The sequence below is a fragment of the Lagenorhynchus albirostris genome, chromosome 1 (assembly GCF_949774975.1).
Source record: "Lagenorhynchus albirostris chromosome 1, mLagAlb1.1, whole genome shotgun sequence".
Classification (NCBI taxonomy): domain Eukaryota; kingdom Metazoa; phylum Chordata; class Mammalia; order Artiodactyla; family Delphinidae; genus Lagenorhynchus; species Lagenorhynchus albirostris.
The window spans coordinates 151,984,040-152,008,323 of record NC_083095.1 but is presented as its reverse complement, the minus strand read 5'-3'; the positions used below and the strand labels follow the sequence as shown (position 1 = coordinate 152,008,323).

Here is a 24,284-nt window from a genome sequence, read left to right as displayed (position 1 = left end):
GAGACTGGAGTGATGCATCTACAAGCCAGGACACATCAGAAGCTAAGAGAAAGCCCTGGACCAGATTCTCCCCTAGAGCCTTTAGAGAGTATGTGGTGCTACCAACACTTTAATGTTGGACTTCTAGCCTCCAGAACTGTTACAGAGTAATTTTAAGCCACCTAATTTGTGGTAATTTGTATGGTAGCTGTGGGAAACTAATACACTCAATCTCTCTTCTGGACCACAACAGCAGCAGAGCACCAGTGCAAGAGGCCCTGTACCTAGCTGCAGTCTCTCATTCTGTGTGGGCCATGTTCCCAAAACAGCTAAGGGGAGCAGAATGTGAATGAGAGGGCATCGGGAGGCTTGAAAGCCAAGTTGAGATGATTTAATTTCTTCTATGAATTTGTCCCTATCAAACCATCTTCAATAGCTCAAGTGCTTAGTTCCAACATTTATGTTTTCTAAGTTAAGCCTTTGTGAAATACTGTTATAATTTGTTTTGCGGAAGGGTTTTGGGGAGCTCTCACCATAACAACACCTATGAGTGGTGAGAAAAGCAGAATTGGGCAGAGGAGGAGGTTGAACCTCAGTGCAATTGCAACAGAGGTCCCCACCAATCCTACAGGGAGTTCTGGAGCTGGAACGGCACCCCCTTTGGAGTTTTCCCAACTAAGGCTAGGAGGCCAGGCCATTGTAACCCCACATAGACCAGCCATTGGATGCAGGCTCACACAGAGGAGCCATGGCTTTGGTCAAGAGGGTTTCTGCCAGCTACAAGTAATTTCTGGTGATGGACACAGCTGTGAGCCACTGGGGAAATGAGCACCTCTTCAGGGGGATCTAGGAGGTACATCCCAGCATCTCTCACATGCACAGTGGATGTCTTCCTTTCTAATCATCACCTGTTATTAGAATGTGGCCATGTGAAATTCCACACCTGGACTGGAATCACCTTACTCGGGGAAAGAATCCATCAGATGCTCTCAAATCATGTACATAGTGACTGGCCTAAGAGGTCTCAGAGTTGCATTCTTACTCATTTCCCTCTCTCACCCATGTATTTTCCATTTCCACCAATGACAGCAACTCTTAAAAATCTCCATTTTAGAATGGCGTCTAGTCATATTTGGACCATGGTGATTTCTTCTCCTTTTTCTAGTTATCCATGGACAGAGGAAAATCATCTGACCCTGTCCGGAAATTACCATTCATTTGCTCACTTATCCATTCAGTCATTGGTCAGTCAACACAGATACGTAACAACTATTCTATACTAAAGAAGGCATTGAGTATAGAAAAATGAATGAGGAGGTTGTCAAAGGCCTTACACGTCAAGATGAGGAGTTGATTTTCTCTAGACATAATGAGGGTTATGGGCAGTACTTGACTTGAATAGGTTTGGGTTACTGAAAGATCCTTCTGTTGGTTGTAAAGAGGATGGATTGCTTGAGGGTCCACAATACAAGGCAATCAGTTGCAGGTAGGGAATATTAACACCCAGTTGAGTCACCCATCTTCTGTCCTTCCTCTAAGACCCTCTTTGCCATCCCATGAGTCAGCAGCCCTGTCAAGGAGCATGTTAACAGCCTGCTTGGGTGGGAGCTTTTACATTATCCTCCTAAGCCACAAGCAGCCCACGGGACCCAGTCACATGCCTTCGCATGTGCAAACACACCATGCATGCAACTCCAGTTCGCAAACACTCAACTCTGTGTGAAGCACACAGCTGTCCACATAGAGTCTGAAAAATGACTCTAAAAAATGAGCCCCCAAAGGATACATCATTCCATTTTGGCTTTTCCCTTTAACAGCCTCCACAGCTTTGGGCCAGTCCCTAATACGGAAAGTAAATCTCTCAGTGGATGGGACATCCACATTAAATACAAATTATGGATCAAAGCATATAACCTAGCAGTAGAGACTATATCCCCCAAACAACAAAAACCAGAGAAGTTTTTTTTTTTTTAATTAGCCAACTGTAGACTGGAAAACAGAAGGGAAAATATCATATTAATAATAATTATTTGAAGGTGATAGCTTATATTCTTTAATGCAGTTCCAACATAAATGTCACTGTAAGAAATATTTCATTTCAGTACTAACAGATCAGGTACTTAGTGTGTTGGGAGAAATGATCGGAACTACGTTAAAGCCGCATTAACCAGAGAAACTGCAAAAATGTTTATATTCTTATGAAGGCAGGAAGGAATGCCCCTCGTGGGTATATTTAAGTATTTTCCATCTTTTGTGTAAATGGTAATGCTAAACAAAAAATGGAAAGATGGCCTTAGAATAATAACCTCAGGACCCAACTGGGACTCAGCTTCTCAATGTACAAAAATCATTTGCAGTATGTTCAGGATGGAAATTTCTATACTGCTTTATAGCTTGTAGTCTTCATTATATACCTCAAACAAAAATCACCAAAACACCCAACTGTGGGCTGGTTTCATTTCCCCAGGGTGCCCCTCCACCCCCCCAATATAAAATTACTCACCATCCTCTTGGTCACTGTCTGCAATTCTGCTCAGTTACTCGACAATGTTTGTAACGACAGACAAACAAAGGGAAGGGGAAAACCTATCCGGTTCAGAGAGGTGTTTCATATAGAGAATAGGATTTTTAAAGCAAAGCCAGATCTGGCACTGTTAGGGCTTTTCTCTAGTCAGTTCCTTCTCCATTCTTCCTTATGCACCCCATGCAAAGGCCATGTGGAAAATTTCCCAGGGCAAACGCTGAGCCCATATCTGAAAGCTGTCCCACTGGACAAGGCTCTTTCACTGTCATTTCCGACAGCCAGTATGTATGTTGCATGGAAGACGAAGAGTTGGTGAGGGCCTGAACCTATGAGTCATTTAGTTTTCAAACGACAGCTTCAAGGGCCTTTGAGTGTCTGGTTGATTTACTGTGAATGGCATTGATACTTATGTGACTAGAAGCTGTTAGCCTGAATTGGTGCTTGGAGAAACAAAGTCAATGAAAGTCACAAATCCAATAAATCTGTGAGGGATACATGGAGTTGTCTTCAAGAAGCACACAGCTAGAGAGGCACAAGTCTATACCCATAAGGTCTTAGAGTCACAATATTCCAGGCTTATTTTTTTTTCCAGTCCCATGGGTTTTGAATGTCAAGAGAATGAACAGATTCCTGATGATATAACCTCCAATTATATTTGTATATGTATTTTCTTTTGGCCTTTACAAAAATTTTGTCTAGTAGGAAGGAGACGAATCTTTATCAATATCTGTGTTTGATATATGAAATGTATAGGTTCAACAGAGGTAAGCACTTTGCAGCATGGCTGGTAAGTGGAAGAGTGAGGTCTTTGGATGCCCAATCCCATGTCTCTCCAACAAGCTCACTCTTCTTATTCTGCATTGGATTAATGTGGATAAATATGGATTAATTCAGTCTAACAGTTTATTAATTCAGTAATAATAACAATTCTTTCAAGCCACTGTGTAGACAAAACTAACTGGCTATTTAATAGAATTAATAGGTCAAAATGGGTGGTTCAGTAACCCTGTGTTGAAAAATCTCTTTGACCAGGTGGGAAGTTAGATAATGTTCATCACCTGTCACTCCCTGGACTGCCTTTGATAGTTAACAGATTTCCGCAAGCACCAGAGTATGCAGATGCCAAGCACTTCCTAGCAGTTCCAGGAAAGTATCAAAGCCAACACAATGAGCTTTAAGGCTGGTGAGGTCCAGGTGTTCTTGAGGTTGAATAGAACTCACCAAGGAGTAGTCTGTCAGCTTGCCTAATGAATTTAAAAGCGTCTACTACCCCGGCACTGTCACAATGTCCCTTATTTATGCTCCTCTAGTGAGGGAGTGGGACAAGCAGCTAGAACAGCGCACTGTAAGAGCTAATATAGCTGTAGAAAATGACTTATATGAGCCATTTCCCTCGATGTTAGAACCTGAGTCCTAGCCCCACTCATCTTGGGGAGACCCACATCACGCACATGCTTCTGTTTGCTCTGGTGATAGTAGGATAACAGACAGCTGCTATTTAGATAAGCACAGAAGACAGAGAAACACAATCCACGTATGTCTTGACAATATCTACATTCTGACCTATGTCTTTTTTATGATGCATAGGGGACTGGTCCCAGTTGTTGCAAAAGGAAAGAAAATGTTCTCATGCATAAAACAGGGCCAGGCAGAGGTTCCATAAAAGCCGGGTGTGCCTGTCTGAGGGAGGCTCCCCTGCCACTTGCTGGCAAGGGCAGATGATTGAGAAACCAAATCAGCAGGCAGGCACAACCTGCTTCCAGGATCAACGCAGACTGTGCTGCCAGGGAAGACAATCATTGAACTAGCTCTTCAGCAAGATCAGGGAGCTGGGCCAGACTCTACCTGGAGACTTCTTCCTCTTTCAGGCTAGAGAGCAGGAGCAAGAGGTGTGTGATAGCTCTGCATTACAGTGTACTGCTGCCAGACAGAAAGCATGGATGTTTTGCAGCCTTACATACCTGATAGGGGCCCTGGTTGCAGCCACAGTAGCTGCTCTCCATGGTGTAGCTTCTGGACACCCCCATCTCTCTCCACACCACTACCCGTGCTGTGGAGGCTCGGGATTTCTCCACGAGGAAGCTGCAGCTGCTTAAGGTGAATGCTGGTGCTAGCTTATCAAGGATTTTGGGAAGAGTCTACAATTAAAAAAAAATCAAATTATGATGAGTTGCCGGTGATTGGGGCTATGCATCATAAAAAACTTCTCAGTATGTATTAAGCATCTCAATACATTAAACACTTAATATGTGCAACTATAAATCTTCTATCTATCCTGAGTAATGAACACCAATTTTTTTAATACTTTTAAAGATGAGGAAACTGAGGCTTAGAAAAGTTAGAAAGAAATAGTTCAAGTCCAACTACAAAGTGACTGGAATGGGATCCAAATGACAATATGGCCAACTCCAAAGAGTATGATCTTTCAACCCCATCTTCCTGCATCACGGTGGACCAAGGTTGCAACATACATTCAGCCTCATACATTGCTGAGTTGAGTCTCATGGAAAGCCACAGACTTCATAGGGAACTGAAATTTACAGAGTAGCTCCATCCAGCCTCACTGTTTTCTAGCTGAACTTTCCTTATCTCAGACATACGGGCCATTGATGATTCTTAAGCAGGAGCACATATAACGTTCACTTGTTTCCTGAGAGACTGGAACTGCCAAAATGAACATTTCAGTCTCATTCTCTGATCCATAAATCTGAAGCTGGACCAATTATAAAACTTCTAAAAATTCATACTCTCTGGATTCATATGTACCATCTTTTCCTAGGGTAGAAAAGCTTTATGTGAGATCACTTAATTTCCATTTAGAAATCATCAGTAGACCCTTGCCACTCTCCGACTGACAGAGAGGGGACTTCTAGTCACTGGATCCTTCCATCCCCCAAAGATGATGTCTCAGAGTTGAAAGTATACCAAGTCTTTGGGACAGCTGAAATACTACACTTAGCTCAGAACTTTTGTGACATGAACAAGAAGGGTCTTCTCACTTCAGTGTTGACAGAATCTCCAAAAACTAGAACATAATATAAAACTATATACATTAGATAAGAAACAGTATAGCATCGGGTCTTTGGACAAATTTTAGGGACAAGATGGAGAAGCAGAACAAATTGATGAGAACATAAATTAAGGAATTATTCTTAAGTAAATGCAGTTTTGTTCATTTCTAGAACATAGAGCAAATCTTTTAATATATTGTATCTCTGGTTCTTATTGTCATGTTTAACATAACCATTAACTATATTAATATAAGGATTAATATAATTATTAAATGATATATGATATAAATATATATTAATGTAATTATTAACATAACCTACTATGATCTCTAAGTTCTTACATAGTCTCCAGACCTAAAGCATCATAATTTTAAGGGAAATGAAATGCTAATGTTATCCTCAGAGTTTCTCCAATTGCCTCCTAATTGATTTTATCTATCCACTCTTGTCCCTCTCTCCCTGCAATCCCTCTCCCCATTTTTCTCCTTCAGAGTACTCATCACAATTACAGTTAAATTATTGTGTATGTAATTTGTTGTTTATTTTCTATCTCCTCTGCAGCCTAGAAGTTTGTGTCTTGTTCACAGGAAAATTTCTGCACATGAATCTATGCTGCTTGTAGAGGGTACTTCATAACTATTCACTGAAATAAATGGAATCTGCTAGTCCAGGCCTTTAGAGGACTGCTTAAACAGACATAAATAGAATATATATATATAAGTATAGATATATTTTTTTAGTTGCTATATATATATATATATATATAAAATACAATCAAGAATACATGAAGGTAATTATAATTTATCAATGTTTTACCTTGGTGCGAAAACTTAATCTGACATCATTTAAATGATCTTTGCTTTCTTACTTAGGTGAACCTTGTTTTCTTAGCTAGTACGGCCCCTCTCCAAATAACCACACACTCAAATTAACGGCGTGCATCTTGGAGAGCTCTATGAGCTATGATCCCTTCACTGGAGCCTGGAGGCTGTGAGATTTACAAAGTGCAGTGGCAGTACCCTCTTACACCTCCATAGCAGCAATTTATCCGCTCATTAAATAATGGGCTCCAAACTATCTCATTTACAGTAAAGTCCTCATTGCATTTCCCTTTTGATTTCACACAAATAGATCTATGCCAGAGTGAGCAATGAAGATGATAGCTGGAGACTGTTTGTTTGTTACGTTTTGTTTTGTAAATGAATAGGAAATTGATGAACTCTACATATGAACTGATCCACTGGAGATCTGCTTCAGTGTTTCCTGGGGTCGCCCCGGTTTGGGTGGGGCAAGAAGGCTTGGGACATTCAACTCTTCCCCTGACACTTGCTCTGTAACTTAAACTTAATTTCAGTTTCCCAAATATTAAGATTATAATAGATATCTTTTCACTGAATGCTTACTATGTATTTTGCGTGCATTAATTCATTCAATCATCACAAGTCTTTGGGGTAAGCTTTATTATTATCTATGAATATTGTTAACTTTCTTTTGGAAAAAGAGAGCTAAAACTCATGGTGACTTTATATTTAAGATTGGATAGTATAGATTCTTTTAGTTTGAGATGTACCACTCATAAGAGATCACTTTATACAGGTCAGCATGACCTGGCCAGATGGAAGTTTTAATTTACTAAACTAGTTTCCTAAGATAAAGCAGTTAAGCTTCTTGAGCTTTATCGCCAGTGCTCTAGCTGAGCCTTAGTGTAAACAGGACATTGAGGATAAGCTGTTGGTTCAACTTTATGGCCTTGGGGGAACTCTACTGATCAGAAGCAGTCATGCTTCTAATAGACATGAATGAAGAGGGTGAAAAAAAATTCAGGACACAGGGGAAGTAATTCCAGGTGAAATAGTAGCTTGGTGGGTTTTTACCTCTTTTAATACTCACTAACTCTGTAAATGAAGGTATTTCACACACAGTAAATTCATATATCCAGAATAATAAGGGATTTAGAAGAGGCCGGTACCATCATAACTGATATCGTGATTTGTAGTAAGAAATATATATTGGTTCTTCACCCCCAGTTCTGACATGAGATTCCTAAAACATTTGCAAATTCCTATGTGATAAGAGTGATAGGAGCATCTTTTGTCCTAATAAGGTGACTCTGGGTGGGCTCCTGAATGGTTCCTGGATCAGGGCAGATCATCACTTCTCTAGGAAAGAGAGAGGGGATGGAAATGGAGTTGATAAATGATCATGCCCATGTGAGGAAGCTTCCATAAGATCCAAATAGTATGGGGCTCATGGAGCTTGCAGGTTGGTGAACACATCCATACACTGAGAAGTAATGCACCCTACTCCCAACTCCACAGGTATAGAAGCTCTGGACCCTTCCATATCTACGTATCTCTTTATCTGGCTGTTCCCATCTGTATCCTTTATCACATCGTTTAATAAATTGGTAAATGTAAGTAAGTGTTCCCTTGAGTACAGTGAGCTATTCTAGCAAATAATCGAACCCAACGGGGAGGAGATCATGGGAACCTCTGATTTGTAGCCAAGTCAGACAGAAGTTGGGGGTAACCTGAGGACCTACTACTTGCAGCTGGCATCTGAAATAGGGGCATGTCTCCTGGGACTGAGCCCTTAACCTGAGGGATCTGGTGTTATCTCCAGGTAGATAGTGTCAGAACTGAGTTAAATTGTAAGACATCCAGTTGGTGTCACAGAATTGCTTGGTGGAGGGAAAAATCCAAATATTTGGTCCCCAGAAGTGTCATAAATGAAGTGTTCTGTCTAAAAGTAAGAGAAAGACACAGGAGGAGAACTAGGTTTTCCCAAGACAATAATTTTTCTCTTTTTCCTATATAAATTTGAAACAAGGGCCAGTTTTTATTTTGTGGTTGAATAACTTGACCTCTTCCACCTCTTCCTAATATTCAGCAAGCAACAGCCTGTTTACTTTATCCTGACAGGAAGAAGTCCTTCCTTCCTTACCTCTCCTTAGTCTCTTCTTGGGTTCAGTGTGGGGATAGTTGAGCTCCAACTACTGGAACCCAGAAAAAATAGAATTAGGTTCAGCGGGTCACTGTTCTACTTTTTATAGTATGCTCAAGCAGAGGAATGTGGATCGTCTAATGCCTTAAATTTTTTTCATCACTTCATATTTATTTAAGATCCTTTCCAATTCAGCATCATTTTGTTCCTTCCATAAATATAATACCTAACAGGGACGGTATTTTCACTATCCTCATTTTACAAGTGAAGAATGGGGGTTCAGAGAGGGAGTGTTAATGGCTCATAGTCACACAGTTAATAATTATAAAGTTAGGTATTAAGATGAGGTTTCCTGTCTCCAATTCTCATGTCCTATGCACTGTATCATATCATATAGAAAAAACAAATTCAGAGTAACCAGGCAAGAAGCCATTATTCATCAAAAATGTGGAGAGGTTACACATGCCTTCAACCTGCTTGTACTATAATCCTATAGTTAAAATAATCAAAATGCCTATTTAGGAAAATAATGGTTGAGGCATGTCTCAAAGGCAAGCATATGGACACAAAATATCTGGTGTCATCCACCATAATGACTTACCCTGTAGCTGACATCTTCCAAGAGATTGGATGTGCCCACAGCAGACTCTGCCTGCCACAAAGTCTCTTTGATGCTACAACCGTAAAGGAACACATTCCTCTTTTGGGAGTGACCATGGAAATCACAGAAGACCTACAATGGCCAAACAAAGGAGAAACTAAATCTATTGGTTTCTTACATGTTTAAAATGTCAACTTTCTTAGGTAGATACTGTTTACTTAGCAGAACCAGGCACACGAGGACCACCGGCGACTTTAGCAAGAGTTCTGTTGGTAGAATTATCAGGAAGGAAGGTAGATTGGAAGGTGCTTAGGGTTGAACAGAATAAAAGGAAATATGAGTCACATGTAGCTCTTCTGACAAGTTTACTTGTGACAGGGGAGGACACAGGGCCAAAACTGGAAGAGGAAATAAGAAACAGGCTTTAATAGTTCTTCCTTACAGACAGACTCCAATGAATAAAAACAGGAGAAATGAAGTAAACAGAAAATCACCATTAGAACGCCTCTGTAATAATTGTTGCTGGCAAGATCCACTGATGAATGCCAAAATTAGTGAGAAAGATTTGTGGAGAAAAAGGATTATTTGCATAGTGTCAGAATATCTCCAAGATGTTAACCAAGATGTTAATTGCAAAAGGAAAAATAGTAACTTTACAATGGAGAAACCCAGCAGACATCACCCTTAACCAAGTGATCAAGGTAAACATCACCAGTAACAGACACACTGACAAAATTCATATTGAAGAAAAGTAAAAATACGACCAATATTTTTAAAATCATCATGGTCATGAAAGACAAAGAATGTCTGAGGGACTCTCATAGAGGAGAAACTAAGAAAACATGAAATCTATATACAATGGGGATCATGGATTAGATTCTGAAACAAATGAAAAAACACTGGTGGAAAAGCTAGTAAAATCCATATGAAGTCTATAGTATCATTTATACTATTGCTCTAATATTATTTTTCAGCTTTGATAATTGTACCATAATTGTGCAAAACATTAGCATTAGGGGAAACTGGATGAAGTATATATGGGTACTCTGTGCTATTTTTGGAACTTTTCTAAAATTGTTTCATAAAAATGAAACAAGTATGCATCATAATATTTAGTTAAAATCCAGAATGCAAAGTTGGGTTGTTTCAACATCAAAAATAATTCAATGTGATTCACTCCATTTACATACTAAAGAAAGAACTAATATGATAATCATAATAGATGCATAAAAACGTTTGATAAAATTCAACAGCCATAAAGGATTAAAAAATAATACACAATCTTGGGACTTCCCTGGTGGCACAGTGGTTAAGAATCCGCCTGCCAATGCATGGGAAATGGGTTTGATCCCTGGTCTGGGAAGATCCCTCATGTCGCGAAGCAACTAAGCCCATGTGCCACAACTACTGAGCCCACGTGCCGCAACTACTGAAGTCTGCGTGCCTAGAGCCCGTGCTCCACAACAAGAGAAGCCACTGCAGTAAGAAGCCCGTGCACTGCAACAAAGAGTAGCTGCCACTTGCCACAACTAGAGAAAGCCTGTGCGCAGCAACGAAGGCCCAACGCAGCCAAAAAAAAAAAATTAATTAATTAATTAAAAAAAGTCTTTAAAAAAAGAACTAAAAATAAATGAAAATATTTAAAAACTAGATATATTTCATTTAAGAATTTCTTTTGATCCAAAGACACCAGGAAGAATGTGAAAAGGCAAACCAGAGTGAAATAACATATGTGCAGTACATATATCCAACAGATGATTCATAGAGAGAATGTATACATACATCAATAAGAAAAAAAGCAACTCGATTTTTAAATGGGCAAAAAACTTGAATCGATATTTCACAAAAGAGAAGTTCCAAATGGCTATTAAGCAAATGAAAATGTACTCAACCTCATCAATATCAAGGAAATATAATTTAAACACCGCAGTGAGATGCCCCTGCATTTAACATCATGAAAAGACAATACCAAAGGTTGGCTGGGATATGGAGCAAGTGAAACTCTTGAACCCAGCTTGTGGGACTATATCTATACTACTACTGTGGAAAACAATTTTGGAGTGTCTTCTAAAGCTGAATATACACATATTCTAAAACCTGCCCAATAGAAACGCATATACTGGGCACCAGAAGATATCAAGAATATACACAGCAACACTATTTTTAGTAGCCTAAATCTGTAAACAGTAGAACTGATTAATAAATTGTAGTATAATCATTCAACAGAATACTGTCCAGCATTAAGAATGAAAGAACAAGCTAGATACAAAAGAGTACATCCATATGATTTCCTTGATATGACATTCAAAAACAGGCAAAACTAATGCAGTGATAGAAATTAGGATAATGTCTATGTTTGGGGGAAGGGGGACATTACATTATGGTCTGATGTCTGGGTTGCCCGTGGTGTTCTGTCTCTCGATTTGGTTGATGGTTACATGGTGTGTTCTTTTCGTGAGAATTTATCAAGTTGTAGAGGTGTGTGATCTGTGTACTTAAAATTAATATATGATACATACACATCTGTGTGTTTCAAAGAGATAGAAGTCCTGGTATTTCCTCACATTTGTTCCTTAGTCTGTAGAAATGTAGTCTTTGTGTAGTTAGTTAAGCACACAGGGTGGGTAACTGAAGGTGTTTGTCAAATTTGCTGACGATACAGAATTGACTACAACTGATAGCAGAGTAAACGAGCAGAAATTATAAGGGCCAAAAAGAGCAGAATTCTGGAAATAGAAAAACTTAAATTGGAATATGCAGCTCCTACAATTAGATTCTAACAGTGGCAAAAGTAAAAGTGACATTTAGCTAAGAAGTAGGTTTTGAATGCGAGATTTGGAGGTTTTAGATGACAGTTTGCTTAGAATGACTCAGTAGCCATGGATGTCAAGATTAATCATAAATTGCTTCTGGAGAAGTAAAGTGGTCATACATAAGGAGAACAATCAGTCCAATGTACCTCATATTGGTCAATTTATATCTCATATAGTGTTTTTTAATTCTGAGTGTGGCCTTTTAAAACAAGCTAGTGTACCTCAGTAGAGAGGAATCAGAAGGCCAAGGAAATGGGAATGTTTATAAACACAGATTGCCTAAAGATACTGGAGATGCCTATCCTAGAAAAAAAGAAGGCTCAGTGGGGTCTTGATAGCAGCCCTCCAAATTTATAAATTTTCCCATTTGAAACATGAATAAATATATTTGCTATCATTTCAAAGAGCAGAGGAAGGCAAAAGGAAGGAGGATATGTATCATGGACATAGATTCCAGCTCCATATTAAACTCAGTTGTTGAATATTTATTTCGAATATTGAATATTCAAAATATTTATTTTGAAAGTTATCGAAATAACTTTTGATGATTATAGCTGTCTTGCAATGCTGTGTCACACTTTTAAAAGTTTCCGTTCTCTGGAAATACTTCAGCAAAAGCCAAATAAATTGCTATCAACGATGTTGTTGGTTGAGAAGTTAGATGAGGTGATGGCTGAGGCTACTTTCTGGTATCTGATGAAGTCCTATAGTTCACTGATTGAACAGGAAGCCACTGACAGCAGGAATGTCCCGGGATACGCAAGGTGCATGCATGGAGCCATAAATAAACACATATGTGTAAGAAAAATTAAAAAGGGTAAATAGGTAGATGGTCTGCCCAGTCATAATGGGAGAAGATGAAAACTCTTGAATAGCAGGTTAGAACTGATAGGTGTGTTGCTTGGGCTATGTAAGCAGGGAAGAATTCAGCGATGTCAAGACTAATTTCTGGAATCAAGGTGGTTGTCAGACAAACATCTGTGAGATCAAAGTTTTAAGAACTAAAGGAATTGAAACTGTTCTCCATAAATTTACCTTTCTTTTCCTCCCCCTCTCTCTTGTCAATAATAGAAAGCTACTATTTTATTGGATGGGTGGGGAGATTTATTAATTACATTGCAAATTTCCTGTTAGCAGAAAAGCATTTTTTTTACTCTTCAAAAAAAAAAAAAGATTTTTTTTTTGGTGGGGGGAATCCTTAGTTCATAGTTGCAAGTTAAAAATCTTATGAGAAAATAAATCTCTCTAGAATCTAGAGCTGGGGGTGTTCAAGCCAAAAGGTCATACAGAGTTGGGAGGAGGGAGTTGGTCCAATGACAAGACAAATAATGAAAAAGCAGAGCAGAATCAGTGAATGAGAAAAAGAAGTTGTTTTGTAAAGGGTGAGATAATTAAATGTGCAGAGAAAAGCAGAAAACAGAAAATGTGGCCACAGAAGGAGAAAAATGCGAGATGGACAGAAGAAGTGTCTGGGGTTTTGGTGCTTTCCAGTTCTGGTTAGAACTTATTTGAATTTTTTCCTTCAAAATTTCCACTTTGGTTACTTTAGCAGTTTTCTGTTATGTGCAACAAAAATATACCTAGGCCAGTGCTTCTCTAACCTGTCTGTGCATTAGAATCTCCTGAGGAGATTTTTAAAATATCAATCCCTAGAGCCCATCTCCAGAGATTTTGATTTAATTGGTCTGCAGTGACATCAGGCTGATGGGATTTTTTATCTTTGCCTCCCGTTATACACAGGAGTATTGTTCTTTTGGTTTTTTGGGGTTTTTTTTTTGCAGTACACAGGCTTCTCACCGTTGTGGCCTCTCCCGTTGCGGAGCACAGGCTCCGGACGCGCAGGCTCAGTGGCCATGGCTCACGGGCCCAGCCGCTCCGCAGCATGTGGGATCTCCCCGGGCCGGGGCACGAACCCGCGTCCCCTGCATCGGCAGGTGGACTCTCAACCACTGTGCCACCAGGGAAGCCCTGATGGGATTTTTTTTAAGTTTTCCAGGTGATTCTAAATGTGCACCCAGGGTTGAAACCCACTTGTATGGGTCTACAGTCTAGAGCAGTGGATCTGACATGTTATCAAGCATCAGAATAACCTGGAGGACTTGTTAAATCACAGACTGTGGGCCACTTCCCAGCAATTCTGTGATGCAAGCAAGTCTGGGTGGGGTCCAGGAATGTGCATTTCTAACAATCCCAGGTGATGCTGATGCCCCTGGGCCCGGGACCATGCACTGAAAGCCTCTAAAGGGACCAATCAAATCATCGAGGTTTAATCCTCTACCATCATGAATTTTCCACCAACCTGTATCTCTCATGCCTCAGTTTCTCTCTGTGAATAAAAACCCACATTCTTATGAAAAGTGTGCAAACAAATTAAGACTGTGTCTTAGCAACAGATTCCTCAATAAAGGCAGAAGCTAGGCCTATGTGGTGACAGGTGCTCCTTAGCTGCCAAATTCAACTGGAAACAAAGAGTTGATTGTTTTCTGACTCTTAATAGATTCTGAAAGCTGAGGTAAACAACAAATTATAGACATCCCCACCTGTGGGAATGAGCCCTAGGAGTTCTAGCGGCCTCTGAAAATTCAAAGTAAAGGAGGCATTGTTCTACTTGTTGCTCAAATGACATCCATAAAAATAAATGCCTGTTAGTTATAAGAAACATGTGTTCCTCTAAACTGCAGGGGGCAATTACAAGACAAATTATCAAGTTATTTCAGTTGAGGAAGCTTTTTCTTTCCTATGGATGACTTTACACTTGTCTACTTCCTTTCGGTAAAATTCTGTAATAGGAAGTGTGCCCAGTCATGGCACTCTAACACCCATGGGTTAATCAATGGCCCTATCTTGCTTATTCATCAATTGAGTCAACAAATATTTGCTGGGTGCCTGTGGTGTGGCAGGAGAAATTAAAATTTTAATATAAGGCAGTACTGCCCTCAATAACAATGACAAGAACAACAGTAGTTAATTTATTGAAGACTTAACGATGCTTCAGATACTGTGCTAAACACTTAATGTAGATTATCTCATGATGAAGTAGGTGCTATAATTATCCCCCATTTTGCAGCTGAGAAAACTTAACAGCAAAAATAAAGAAGTAACTTGCCTAGGCTTGCTTAAGTTTGCACTGCTATTAAGTATGTGAGCAAGTAATTGAACCTGAGTTTGCTCTCATCCAGACTCCATGTTTTAAAACACTTTGCAGGTCTATGTTGCCTCTTCCAGGAGCTGTTTTGTTGGGATGATCCCACAAGTGAATAGGTGATCATATTGCAGTGAGAGGAGAGAGACACACAGGGTTCTCTGGGAACCCAGATAAGGACACGCTGCACAACTCATGGGGCATCATTCACACTGCACTTTAAGGAATGGCACCCCTGAAGGTGTATGATGTGGTGGTTCTGGGGTTCTCTAGGGGGCGATGCCTAAGATGAGTCCTGCTGAGTGAGGGCTGTCCAAGCAAACGGACAATGAGGAAGAAAGGACTATGGGTATGAAGAATTTCAATAATTCAGAAAAAGACTACAGAGTGAAGGAGAGTGGACCTTAGGTGTAGGCAGAAGTGGACAATGGTCACATCATTAATGCACGTGCACACCATTCCAGGATGTTTGGACATTTTCCCGAAGGTGGTGAAGCAGCCATCAAAGTATTGGAGCAAAGAGGACCAGCATGATCAGATCACCAGAACAGGAGTGTTAAGAATGGATTACAAGGACTGAGACCAGGCAAGAGAAATGACAAGGGCCTAGTTTAAGTCAGCAAATGTAAGTATGGAGAGAAAGGACTTTTGGTGAGAGAGTAAGGAAGTAAAATCTATAGGAATTGGAGACTAAATGGATTTAGGGGCTCAGTGCGGAAGAGGTTAGGAATAATACCTAGATTTCCGGATTAAGTGAACAGACAATATGATGTGCTTTTCCCCAAGGCAAGGAACATGGGAAGAGATGCAGATTTGAAGGTTTCGTTCAGTTAAGTTTTGTTGTCTGAGCTGGAGTGGCTAGTTTTGAACTTGTTCACCCTGAGCTAAACTGATTCCCCTGTGTCTCACTTTCTTCATCAGCGAGGTGTATAGTATGGATTGGATTACGATTTTGAAATCAGGCTCTCACGCATCTCCCTAGTGCCTTTCCCAGTGAATTACTGTCTGAGTTAAATTGCAAGGTTAATTTAATTCACGCAAACATGAGCTCCATCATTTCTTGCTCAGCAAAGAGACCGTTCAGGGCCACATGACTACGCTACTCACATGCCTTCACCATCTTTCCCCTCCATTCTTTGGTCCCACCCTGGTTCCTCTGTAAGCTACTTGGGCACCTTGTTCAAGAGGTTGCCCACTCCCATCTCAAACACACCTCCCCTAGCCATTTGCCCGTTCCCGCAGCTCACCTATTCCTGATTGTTTACTGCTCTGTTTCGCCAGCTTTAAGCTGCTGTGTTTTCCATTCCTGACATCTGGGTCCCGTTCCTGCTTCCCGGCAGCAAGACCTCTGCATTATTTATTCCATCGCCACAAGAAAATGAAGGCGAGGCTGGAGCTCAAAGGAGGCTAATTCTGGGGAATGTGATGGAAACTCAAAACAGCAATGCTTCCAATTAAACCAACCAAGTCTCACTAAAGCCTTGGAGATGCCAGCCTGTGCACAATATTTTGCAGACAACATTCAGCCCAAGCTCTTGAGTAGAGTAAACCTTTCTATGAGGGAAATGCTATTGGTGGCATGTTCAATTATCCAAGAACCCTGTTTGCAAGACCGCATTTCCCAGTCCTTTTATTGACAGTCATGCTCTCTTCTTAGCAAGTGTTTCATCTGAGTTACCAGCAACATCAGTCATGGCTGAGGCTAACCACAGCAGGCACGTGCAGCACTTATTCCTATAACTACGTGAAAGAAGACTTGATGCGGCTTTCCCTTTCCTAAAGTGAAAGACTTTCACTTAAAGTGCATCGTTGTGGGCCAAAGTTCCAACGTGGCCTTAGAAAAGCAGCCTTTACTTACAAATCAGTTTTGTCCCCCTCCAACGTCTAATTTGGGGTGAAATTTTTCACATTTCACTAAGCAGAAGGTATTAGTAACTAACCGGTTATGAGATTTCTCACAGTGGGACCCTTTATTACCTGTTATAAAATGCTGGAGGAGGTTTGCTGCCATTCCAGTGTTACGTATTATAATACAATGGCCTGCCTTCCAAAATATTTCAATTACATTGAAAGAGCACATGTACATTAATGCAAAATCATGCAGTCTAGTATGAGGCTTTGTTTTGTATGTAGCACCCTCCTGGGAAGTAATAATTTTAATCTCTGCTGTTTATTTAAATGCTTGATACGCACCAGTCACACTGCTAAGGTTTTACATACATGTTTAATCAGTATAAAATTCCTGAAAGGAGGCTATCATTCACATTTACATATGAGGCTCAACTTTTACTAAGGTTAAAGGAAGTTAAGTGATTTGCACATGGCCTCCCATTGAAAACCCATGTGTTTTACCTCAAACTCTAACTGGTCTGGCTCCAAAGATTTTCCAGAACAAAATATTATAAAACATTGGATTTATCAATGATAAAGCGCAGTATAACAAGTCTGTCAATTAGCAAAATTAAGAGTGAATGACCAGGTTTAACCTGAGGTCTTGCCTAAGCTGATTTCTACTCGCTTTCTCTGGCCAGCTGTCCCTCCGTGAGGAGGGAGCTTAACACCCCAAGAGGGTACTTGTGCAGTGAGGCCTTGGTAGGCTCCCCAGCAGTTAAAACTGCTCTTTTTCTCTAGCTTTAGACATTGAAGGGAGAGAAGCAGCAGTCTGGCCACCACCTTTGGACACAGTGCCTGCAACCTATCAGCCTGGGTGAGGCCTCTGCCATCTATCTCACTCAGTTGCAGGTACTAAAGTTCTCAAGGTAGAAGCATTAACCTACCCACTTTGTGTGACAACGTCAGTTAGGGTAGAGAGCTTATTGGGAACCCTGTCTTCACCAGAAGGTGGGATCTAGACTAGTCTTTTTGACCCATGGCAGATTTCCAAATTGTCTGGATAAACCTAGGGAATGGGGTATGAACACTGACCCACCACCATGCCTAGCCACTCAATAAAAGGAAGCTTGCCTCCGTTTCCTGATTTGCAATCCTATCTTGGAGGACTGTTGGTTGTCTTGGACCCTAGGCTGGACTGTGCTTTGGTCTTGGCAAACCCTACTTTCTGGGACTAGAACTTTGAGCTCTATGCCCAGTGCCATTGGCCATCATCATCCCTGCCTTGCTCTCTCACTAGAGTCCTCCTTGGACATAGATACTTAGCAGATGAAGCACAGGTCTCCCCATGTCTTCATCTGAAGCCTGTTCTGACTTGCAGCCCACCCTCACAGAGAATACCTTTATAGCAAAACTAGTCCATCTGGCCCTGTCTCTTGCCTTCCTCCCATTTCCACCAGCGCTGAACAGAGGCACCTTCAACTAGGCTGAGGGAAACATTGATCCAGGCAAACACCCTCCTATTTTCCCCTCTACCTCACCTCCTAACCTCAGTCCATTCTGCGAAAAATGAAAAAGAGGGAATTTTCTCAGACTTCTTTGAAAAATCTAACTGGCCTTCCCTGTAGCATATGGGGAACCCCAGGTTTCCAGTCCCTGTGATACATAGAAATTTCATTGGAGATACTAGTCAGAGAGAAGGGAATATTCCCTTTGTTTTCCAACATAAGTTTATCCAAGAAACCTTAGCAATTCACTTAAATGTAGAGTATTTACATCTGTAAAAACACCTACAGGATTGACATAACACACTACTATATATAAAATATATAACTAATAAGAACCTACTATATAACACAGGGAACTCTACTCAATACTCTGTAATGACCTATATGGGAAGAGAATCTAAAAAAGAGTGGAGGACTTCCCTGGCGGTGCAGTGATTAAGAATACACCTGCCAATGCAGGGGACACATGTTTGAGCCCTGGTCCAGGAAAATCCCACATGCCACAGAGCAACTAAGCTCATGTGCCGCAACTACTGAGGCTACGTTCTAGAGTCGGTGCGCCACAACTACTGAGTCTGTGCTCTAGGGCCCGTGTGCCACAACTACTGAGCCCACATGCCACAACTACTGAAGCCCGTGTGCCTAGAGTCCGTGCTCCGCAACAAGAGAAGCCAGCGCAATGAGAAGCCCATGCACCACAATTAAGAGTAGTCCCTGCTCGCTGCAACTAGAGAAAGCCCGCGTGCAGCAACGAAGACCCAACGCAGACAAAAATAAATAAATAAATAAATAAATTTATTTTAAAAAATTTAAAAATAAAATTAAAAAAAGTGGATATATGTATAACTGATTCACTTTGCTGTACAGCAGAAACTAACACAACATTGTAAATCAACTAGACTCCAATAAAAATTAATTAAAAAAATAAAAATTACAAATTGTATGCATTCTCTTTTTATCATTTAAAAAAAACACCTACAAAACATGGTTTCTGGTATGTTAAAGAAGCACTGTTCAATCTTTATTCTGATAGCATGGGAACAATTTTAAATAAAAAAATATGGAATCAGATTATTATTATTTTTACCCAGGACCTCCATGGGTTTTTTTTTGGTTTGGGGATTTTTTCTTTTTTTCCCTACTATATCCTCAAATACAAAAACGGGAGAATTCTAGATTCAGTACCTTAGCCTGAGTCAATGAAAATAAGTAACAATAACACTTGTTCTTCTAACACTTCTGAGGAGTAAAGTGGAGATAAAATAAATTATGTGTACAGAGTATCTTGAGGTCCTTGGAGACAAGATTTCAGGAAGGGACGTGCCATTCCTTTTTCCCCTCTCCTTTCATGGCTTTTTTTAAAAAAGCTGATTAACTAAAAACATATGCCAGAGGGACAGAGAAGACCAGGAAAATCATTTAAGCAGCTAAAAGTTCTGTTCCATTGGGCCCCAGAGAAAGATAAAACCAAACTATGCCCTCCCTGGCCCCTGGCAGAAGGCGCCCTAGTTTTTGTGAGTGGTAAACGGAAATCAATGAGCTGCTCAGAGAGCACTGCAATCCCTTTGCCAACAGGCACTCAAAGAGCAAGAGCCAAGGGGATGGGAATCCATACCTCTCCTAATTCTGAAGCCCAGACCCTTTGCAGCAGCACAAGGGCCAGGTAGCTACAACCCAGCAGCTCAGAAGAAATTGCTGATCTGGCTTCCTGGGAGCTTGCTAGAGCCTGAGAGCTTTCGCCCACTCCCCCAGGCCATGCCCTACTGCCCCTGAGCCTTGTGCCTCCTGGCCCTTATGGGGTGCTCACTCTGCAAAGAGGAACACTTCAACGCTTCCTACTCATTGATTGTCAAGCCTGTCTGCTCCTCTGGGCTTCTCTGCTTACATACATTTTCTCTGGCCAGAGCTTACTGATTTCTAATAAATCTTCTCAGCCTTTCTCTCTGTTCTGTCAAAGATAATCTTCCTTGGTTTGACTTGCAGGCCTCCATGCTGGTCAATTTAGTTTGGGACAGCCCCTTTTACCTCCTACCTGCATTTCAAAGCTCTGTGAGTTTGCTTTGATTTGTCTTTAATTCTAAGTAAATATAAATGTAAATGAGTATATGAACAGAACTTGAATGAGTTTTGAGTCAATGAGTTTTGGTGTAACTGACTCTTCATTCAAAATATAGAACATTTCCACTAACCTAGAAAGTTCCCTCTTGGCCCCTTTTATTTAATCCCCTTCTAGAGGCAACCACTGTTCTGGTTTACTTAAATTTTGCATAAATAGAAACACAGAATATGTGCTTCTTAGTGTCTAGCTTATTTCACTAAACATGTTCCTGAAATTGGTCCATGTTGCTGAGTGTATCTGTAGTTTATTGTTACTGTCTTTAATTTTTTATCTTTTTTTTTTTTTTTTTGCGGTACACAGGCCTCTCACTGTTGTGGCCTCTCCCGTTGCGGAGCACAGGCTCCGGATGCGCAGGCTCAGCAGCCATGGCTCACAGGCCCAGCCGCTCCGCGGCATGTGGGATCTTCCCAGACCGGGGCACGAACCCGCGTCCCCTGCATCGGCAGGCAGACTCTCAATCACTGCCCCACCAAGGAAGCCCTGTCTTTAAGTTTTTATTGCTGAATAGTATTCCAGTGTATGAATATGCCAATATTTTGTAGGTTTCTGGGTTTTTGGCTCCAACATCTGGAGCAGGTTTCCTGATCTTCTAACAAACAAGAGAGACAGAAAATGGAAGTTCAAGAAGATGGGAAAGAGACCATAAGATCAGTGTGATGTGAGAACTATGCCATCAGTTAATAAAAAGCTTTCTTTCTTTTGCTCTGTGAGGTGACCCTAAATTCACCAACTCTTCAATTTCACAAGGCAGAAGGTCTAAAAGTCCATAATCAGGCCTGTAGACCTCTGAAGAAAGAATATTTCTCTACTTTACTACAATAAAAAAAGACTACCTCTCTACTTTACTACTAGTACAAGAAAAACTTTTACTCATCTTTCAAGTCTAGCTCAAATGGCATCTCCAGTCTCTAGCTTTTCCATAACCTTGAGGGAAAGTGGCTCAACCTCTCATTTGTGTTCTTACAACTCCCATGAGCCTTGGTTTCAGTTTTTACCATCTTTTACTACATTGGTTTCTTTGCAGACCTGACTATACTTTCTACCAAGGAAACTATGGACTCCTCAAAGAAAAGGTACCTGCTGGCATCTAGCACAGTGATTACACACATGGTGTAAATGAGTAGACAAGTGGATGACTGCCCAGACGGACGGACGGATGGATGGATGGATGGATGGATGGATGGATGGATGGATGGAAGGATGGATGAATGAATGGGTGGATGGATGAAACAATTTGTGAATAATGCCATATTGCTTATAAACTGAATGAATTATCTGGTTTTAGCAACCCCCAGAAGTATCATGACATTGCTTTCTCTCACTGTCTTGCATTCTCATTGGTTCTGGGAGTTTATAATATTCTACCTGCCAATAGGCAAATGTCTCAGTATCATCTAGAACAGGTGGAATCTTCTAGCCACCAGAAACTGGCTTCCTGATGCTTTAAGAAATATTTTCATAAGAGTCAGAGTTTGGGTGGAGTCACAGTTAACCTACAACTAGCCCAAGAGGTAATCTTGACTCAGTGGAAATCTTCCCAGCACAGGACAGGCCTGAGTACTGAATGAGTGACTGACGGTGCTTCTGTGGTCAGCAGGAGGCCAGTTAAATACAGTCGCATAGGTAGCTGAAAGGTGATGTTGAGCCTGTAGGAGAGCTTTGTGACACTGTGAATTGCATCTAGGGCTCAGCTGTTTCTCACCCACCTCTCAGATGGTCCCAGCAGGAAACAAGTCTGCGGCTGTCATGTTTACAGTTAATTAATGTTTATTTATATTTTTAAACAAGGCTTTCACCTGTCACGCTTTAAAATAAATGTTCTGCTCTTCAATTAGAGATTGTCAGAACAGAGAGGAATTCTGTTTGTTACGGGTTGAATGTGTGTATGCTTAACTGTGTATCAGGTTGGAACCTTTTTTTCTGTAAGTCTTTCTCTCTTCTCCCAGAGGCTAAGGCCTTCTATTCAGAGAGACATACTTTTCAAGATCTTGACTGTGATATTGGTGCTCTGCTATGTAGGCCATGAACTTGCTTCTACAGGGTAGACAGCATAGATTACAGCATCTCCTTGGAAGCGTGGGGGGAGTGGGAGCTAGCATGAAAACATTGCACATTTTGACCAGTGTAGAAAAAGCATTCTTAAGGGAAAAGGATGTGCTTTGTCCTCTTTGCAATAAAGTGCTGACTCAGCAAGTCTGAAGTGTTTAAACCCTGTACACTCCAAAGAAAGGTCTGGCCCTTGACTGACTCCTGGGAGAACACCTTGACATCTTTGGAATATTCTGCTAGATAAAAGTGTCTTTCTTTACCTGGGCCTCAGGCAATGTGAGAAGGCTGACGCTGACAATGTGATATATGGTGGGGTTCTTGTGCCGCAAAGTGTCAGTTTGACCTCTGAAGGGTCTGGAAACTGAGTAACTAAGCTCAGCCACGTGGGAAACCATGGCTACAAAATAACCCCTGATAAAAAGTCCTGGACACCGAGGCTCAGGGGAGCTTCCCCGGTTAGCAACACTCTACCTGTTATTACACATCATTGCTGGAGAATTAAGCACTGTCCATACAACTCCCCTGGGAGCAGACACCTGGACTTATACCTGACTCTCCTTGACTCTGCTCTCAGTGCTTTTTACCTTTGCTGATTATAATCTGTATCCTTTCACTGTAATAAACTGTAATTATGAGCAGAAAAGCTATTCTGGGTTCTGTGAGTCTTTCCAGGGAATCACCGAACCTGAAGGTAGTCTTGAGGACACGCCAACACATCCTCTCAAAGAGTAAGTGTTGAAGAAAGATGGAGTTCTGGGTGGAAAACCAGATCAGAACTGAATCTCAACTCTGCCGTACGCTTCCTGGTGATGCCAAGGAAATCACTTGACCTCTTAATCTTTTTGAGAGTTAAATAAGCTTCTATATTAGATATTCACCCATTATTTCACTAGATATTCATTGAATGTGACACTGTTTTGATGACATAGTACATGGTCAAAATTTGGCTAATGGTAGAGGTAATTGTCTGAGTTGGTTCATCCGTGAGCTTTTCCACATTAGTTTAAGTTCCTTAGGTTAGGTAAGCACTCTAAATTTGGACATATGCTCCTCTGCACTTTTGCAGACAGATACGTTCACAGTTTGTAGTCAATAAATGATCAGTAAAGCAATTATACTCCAATAAAGATGTTAAAAAAATACAAATAAAATAAATGAACAGTTTCATACAGTTACTTAGCTAGTATTGCCTCCTATCTTATCTTGAGCCTAAGCCTCTGGATCCATATAGTCTGTTTTTCATCAATTGCTAAGTTACTATAGGCTTGGGAGAAAAGCCTACACATGAAAGTGCCTAGCACAGTGCCAGAATCATTGTTGGAATTTAATAAGTACTAGTTGAATGTCAATCTGAACATCTAGAGGATTTTTTTCCAAATAATATTTGGAAAAAATACCATTTCCTTTCTTGAACAATAACTGAAAAAAACATAAATAGACCCAGGAAATGGGATGAAATGCAATTTTTTGCCCAGTTTTCACCAATGAGTATTGAACTACTGCTTTGCTCCTATTGTTGGTTAAATTGTTTCCCAAAAAGATATGTTGAAGCTCTAATTCTCAGTCCTTATGAATGTGACCTTATTTGGAAAAAGATTCTTTACAGATGTAATCAAGTTAAGAGGAGACCGTATTGAATTAGGGTGGACCCTAGTCCAGTGTCTGCTATCCTGATAAGAAAAGGGCAATTTCTACACAGACACACAGAGGGCAAGGATGGCCATGTGAAGACAGAGGCAGAGAGTGGAATTGTGCCCCGCCCGCC

At 40.7% G+C, this 24,284-nt stretch overlaps 1 protein-coding gene across 7 annotated transcripts in view; it reads right to left on the bottom strand.

Annotated features, from left to right (window-relative positions):
* The window catches only part of AGBL1 (AGBL carboxypeptidase 1), a 958,763-nt gene that overhangs the window by 478,620 nt on the left and 455,859 nt on the right, over positions 1 to 24,284 (bottom strand). For 6 of the 7 annotated variants that reach the window (XR_009541841.1, XM_060156164.1, XM_060156157.1 and 3 more), the window contains exons 20-21: positions 9,059 to 9,190; positions 4,465 to 4,641 (exon numbers count right to left, since the gene is read on the bottom strand). Coding sequence is in view for 6 of the 7 variants with exons in the window: in XM_060156164.1 (XP_060012147.1) it covers positions 4,465 to 4,641; positions 9,059 to 9,190 (309 nt within the window). In the remaining variant the exon portion in view is untranslated. The remainder of the gene's footprint in view (positions 1 to 4,464; positions 4,642 to 9,058; positions 9,191 to 24,284) is intronic. The other variant, XM_060156153.1, reaches the window with a different exon arrangement.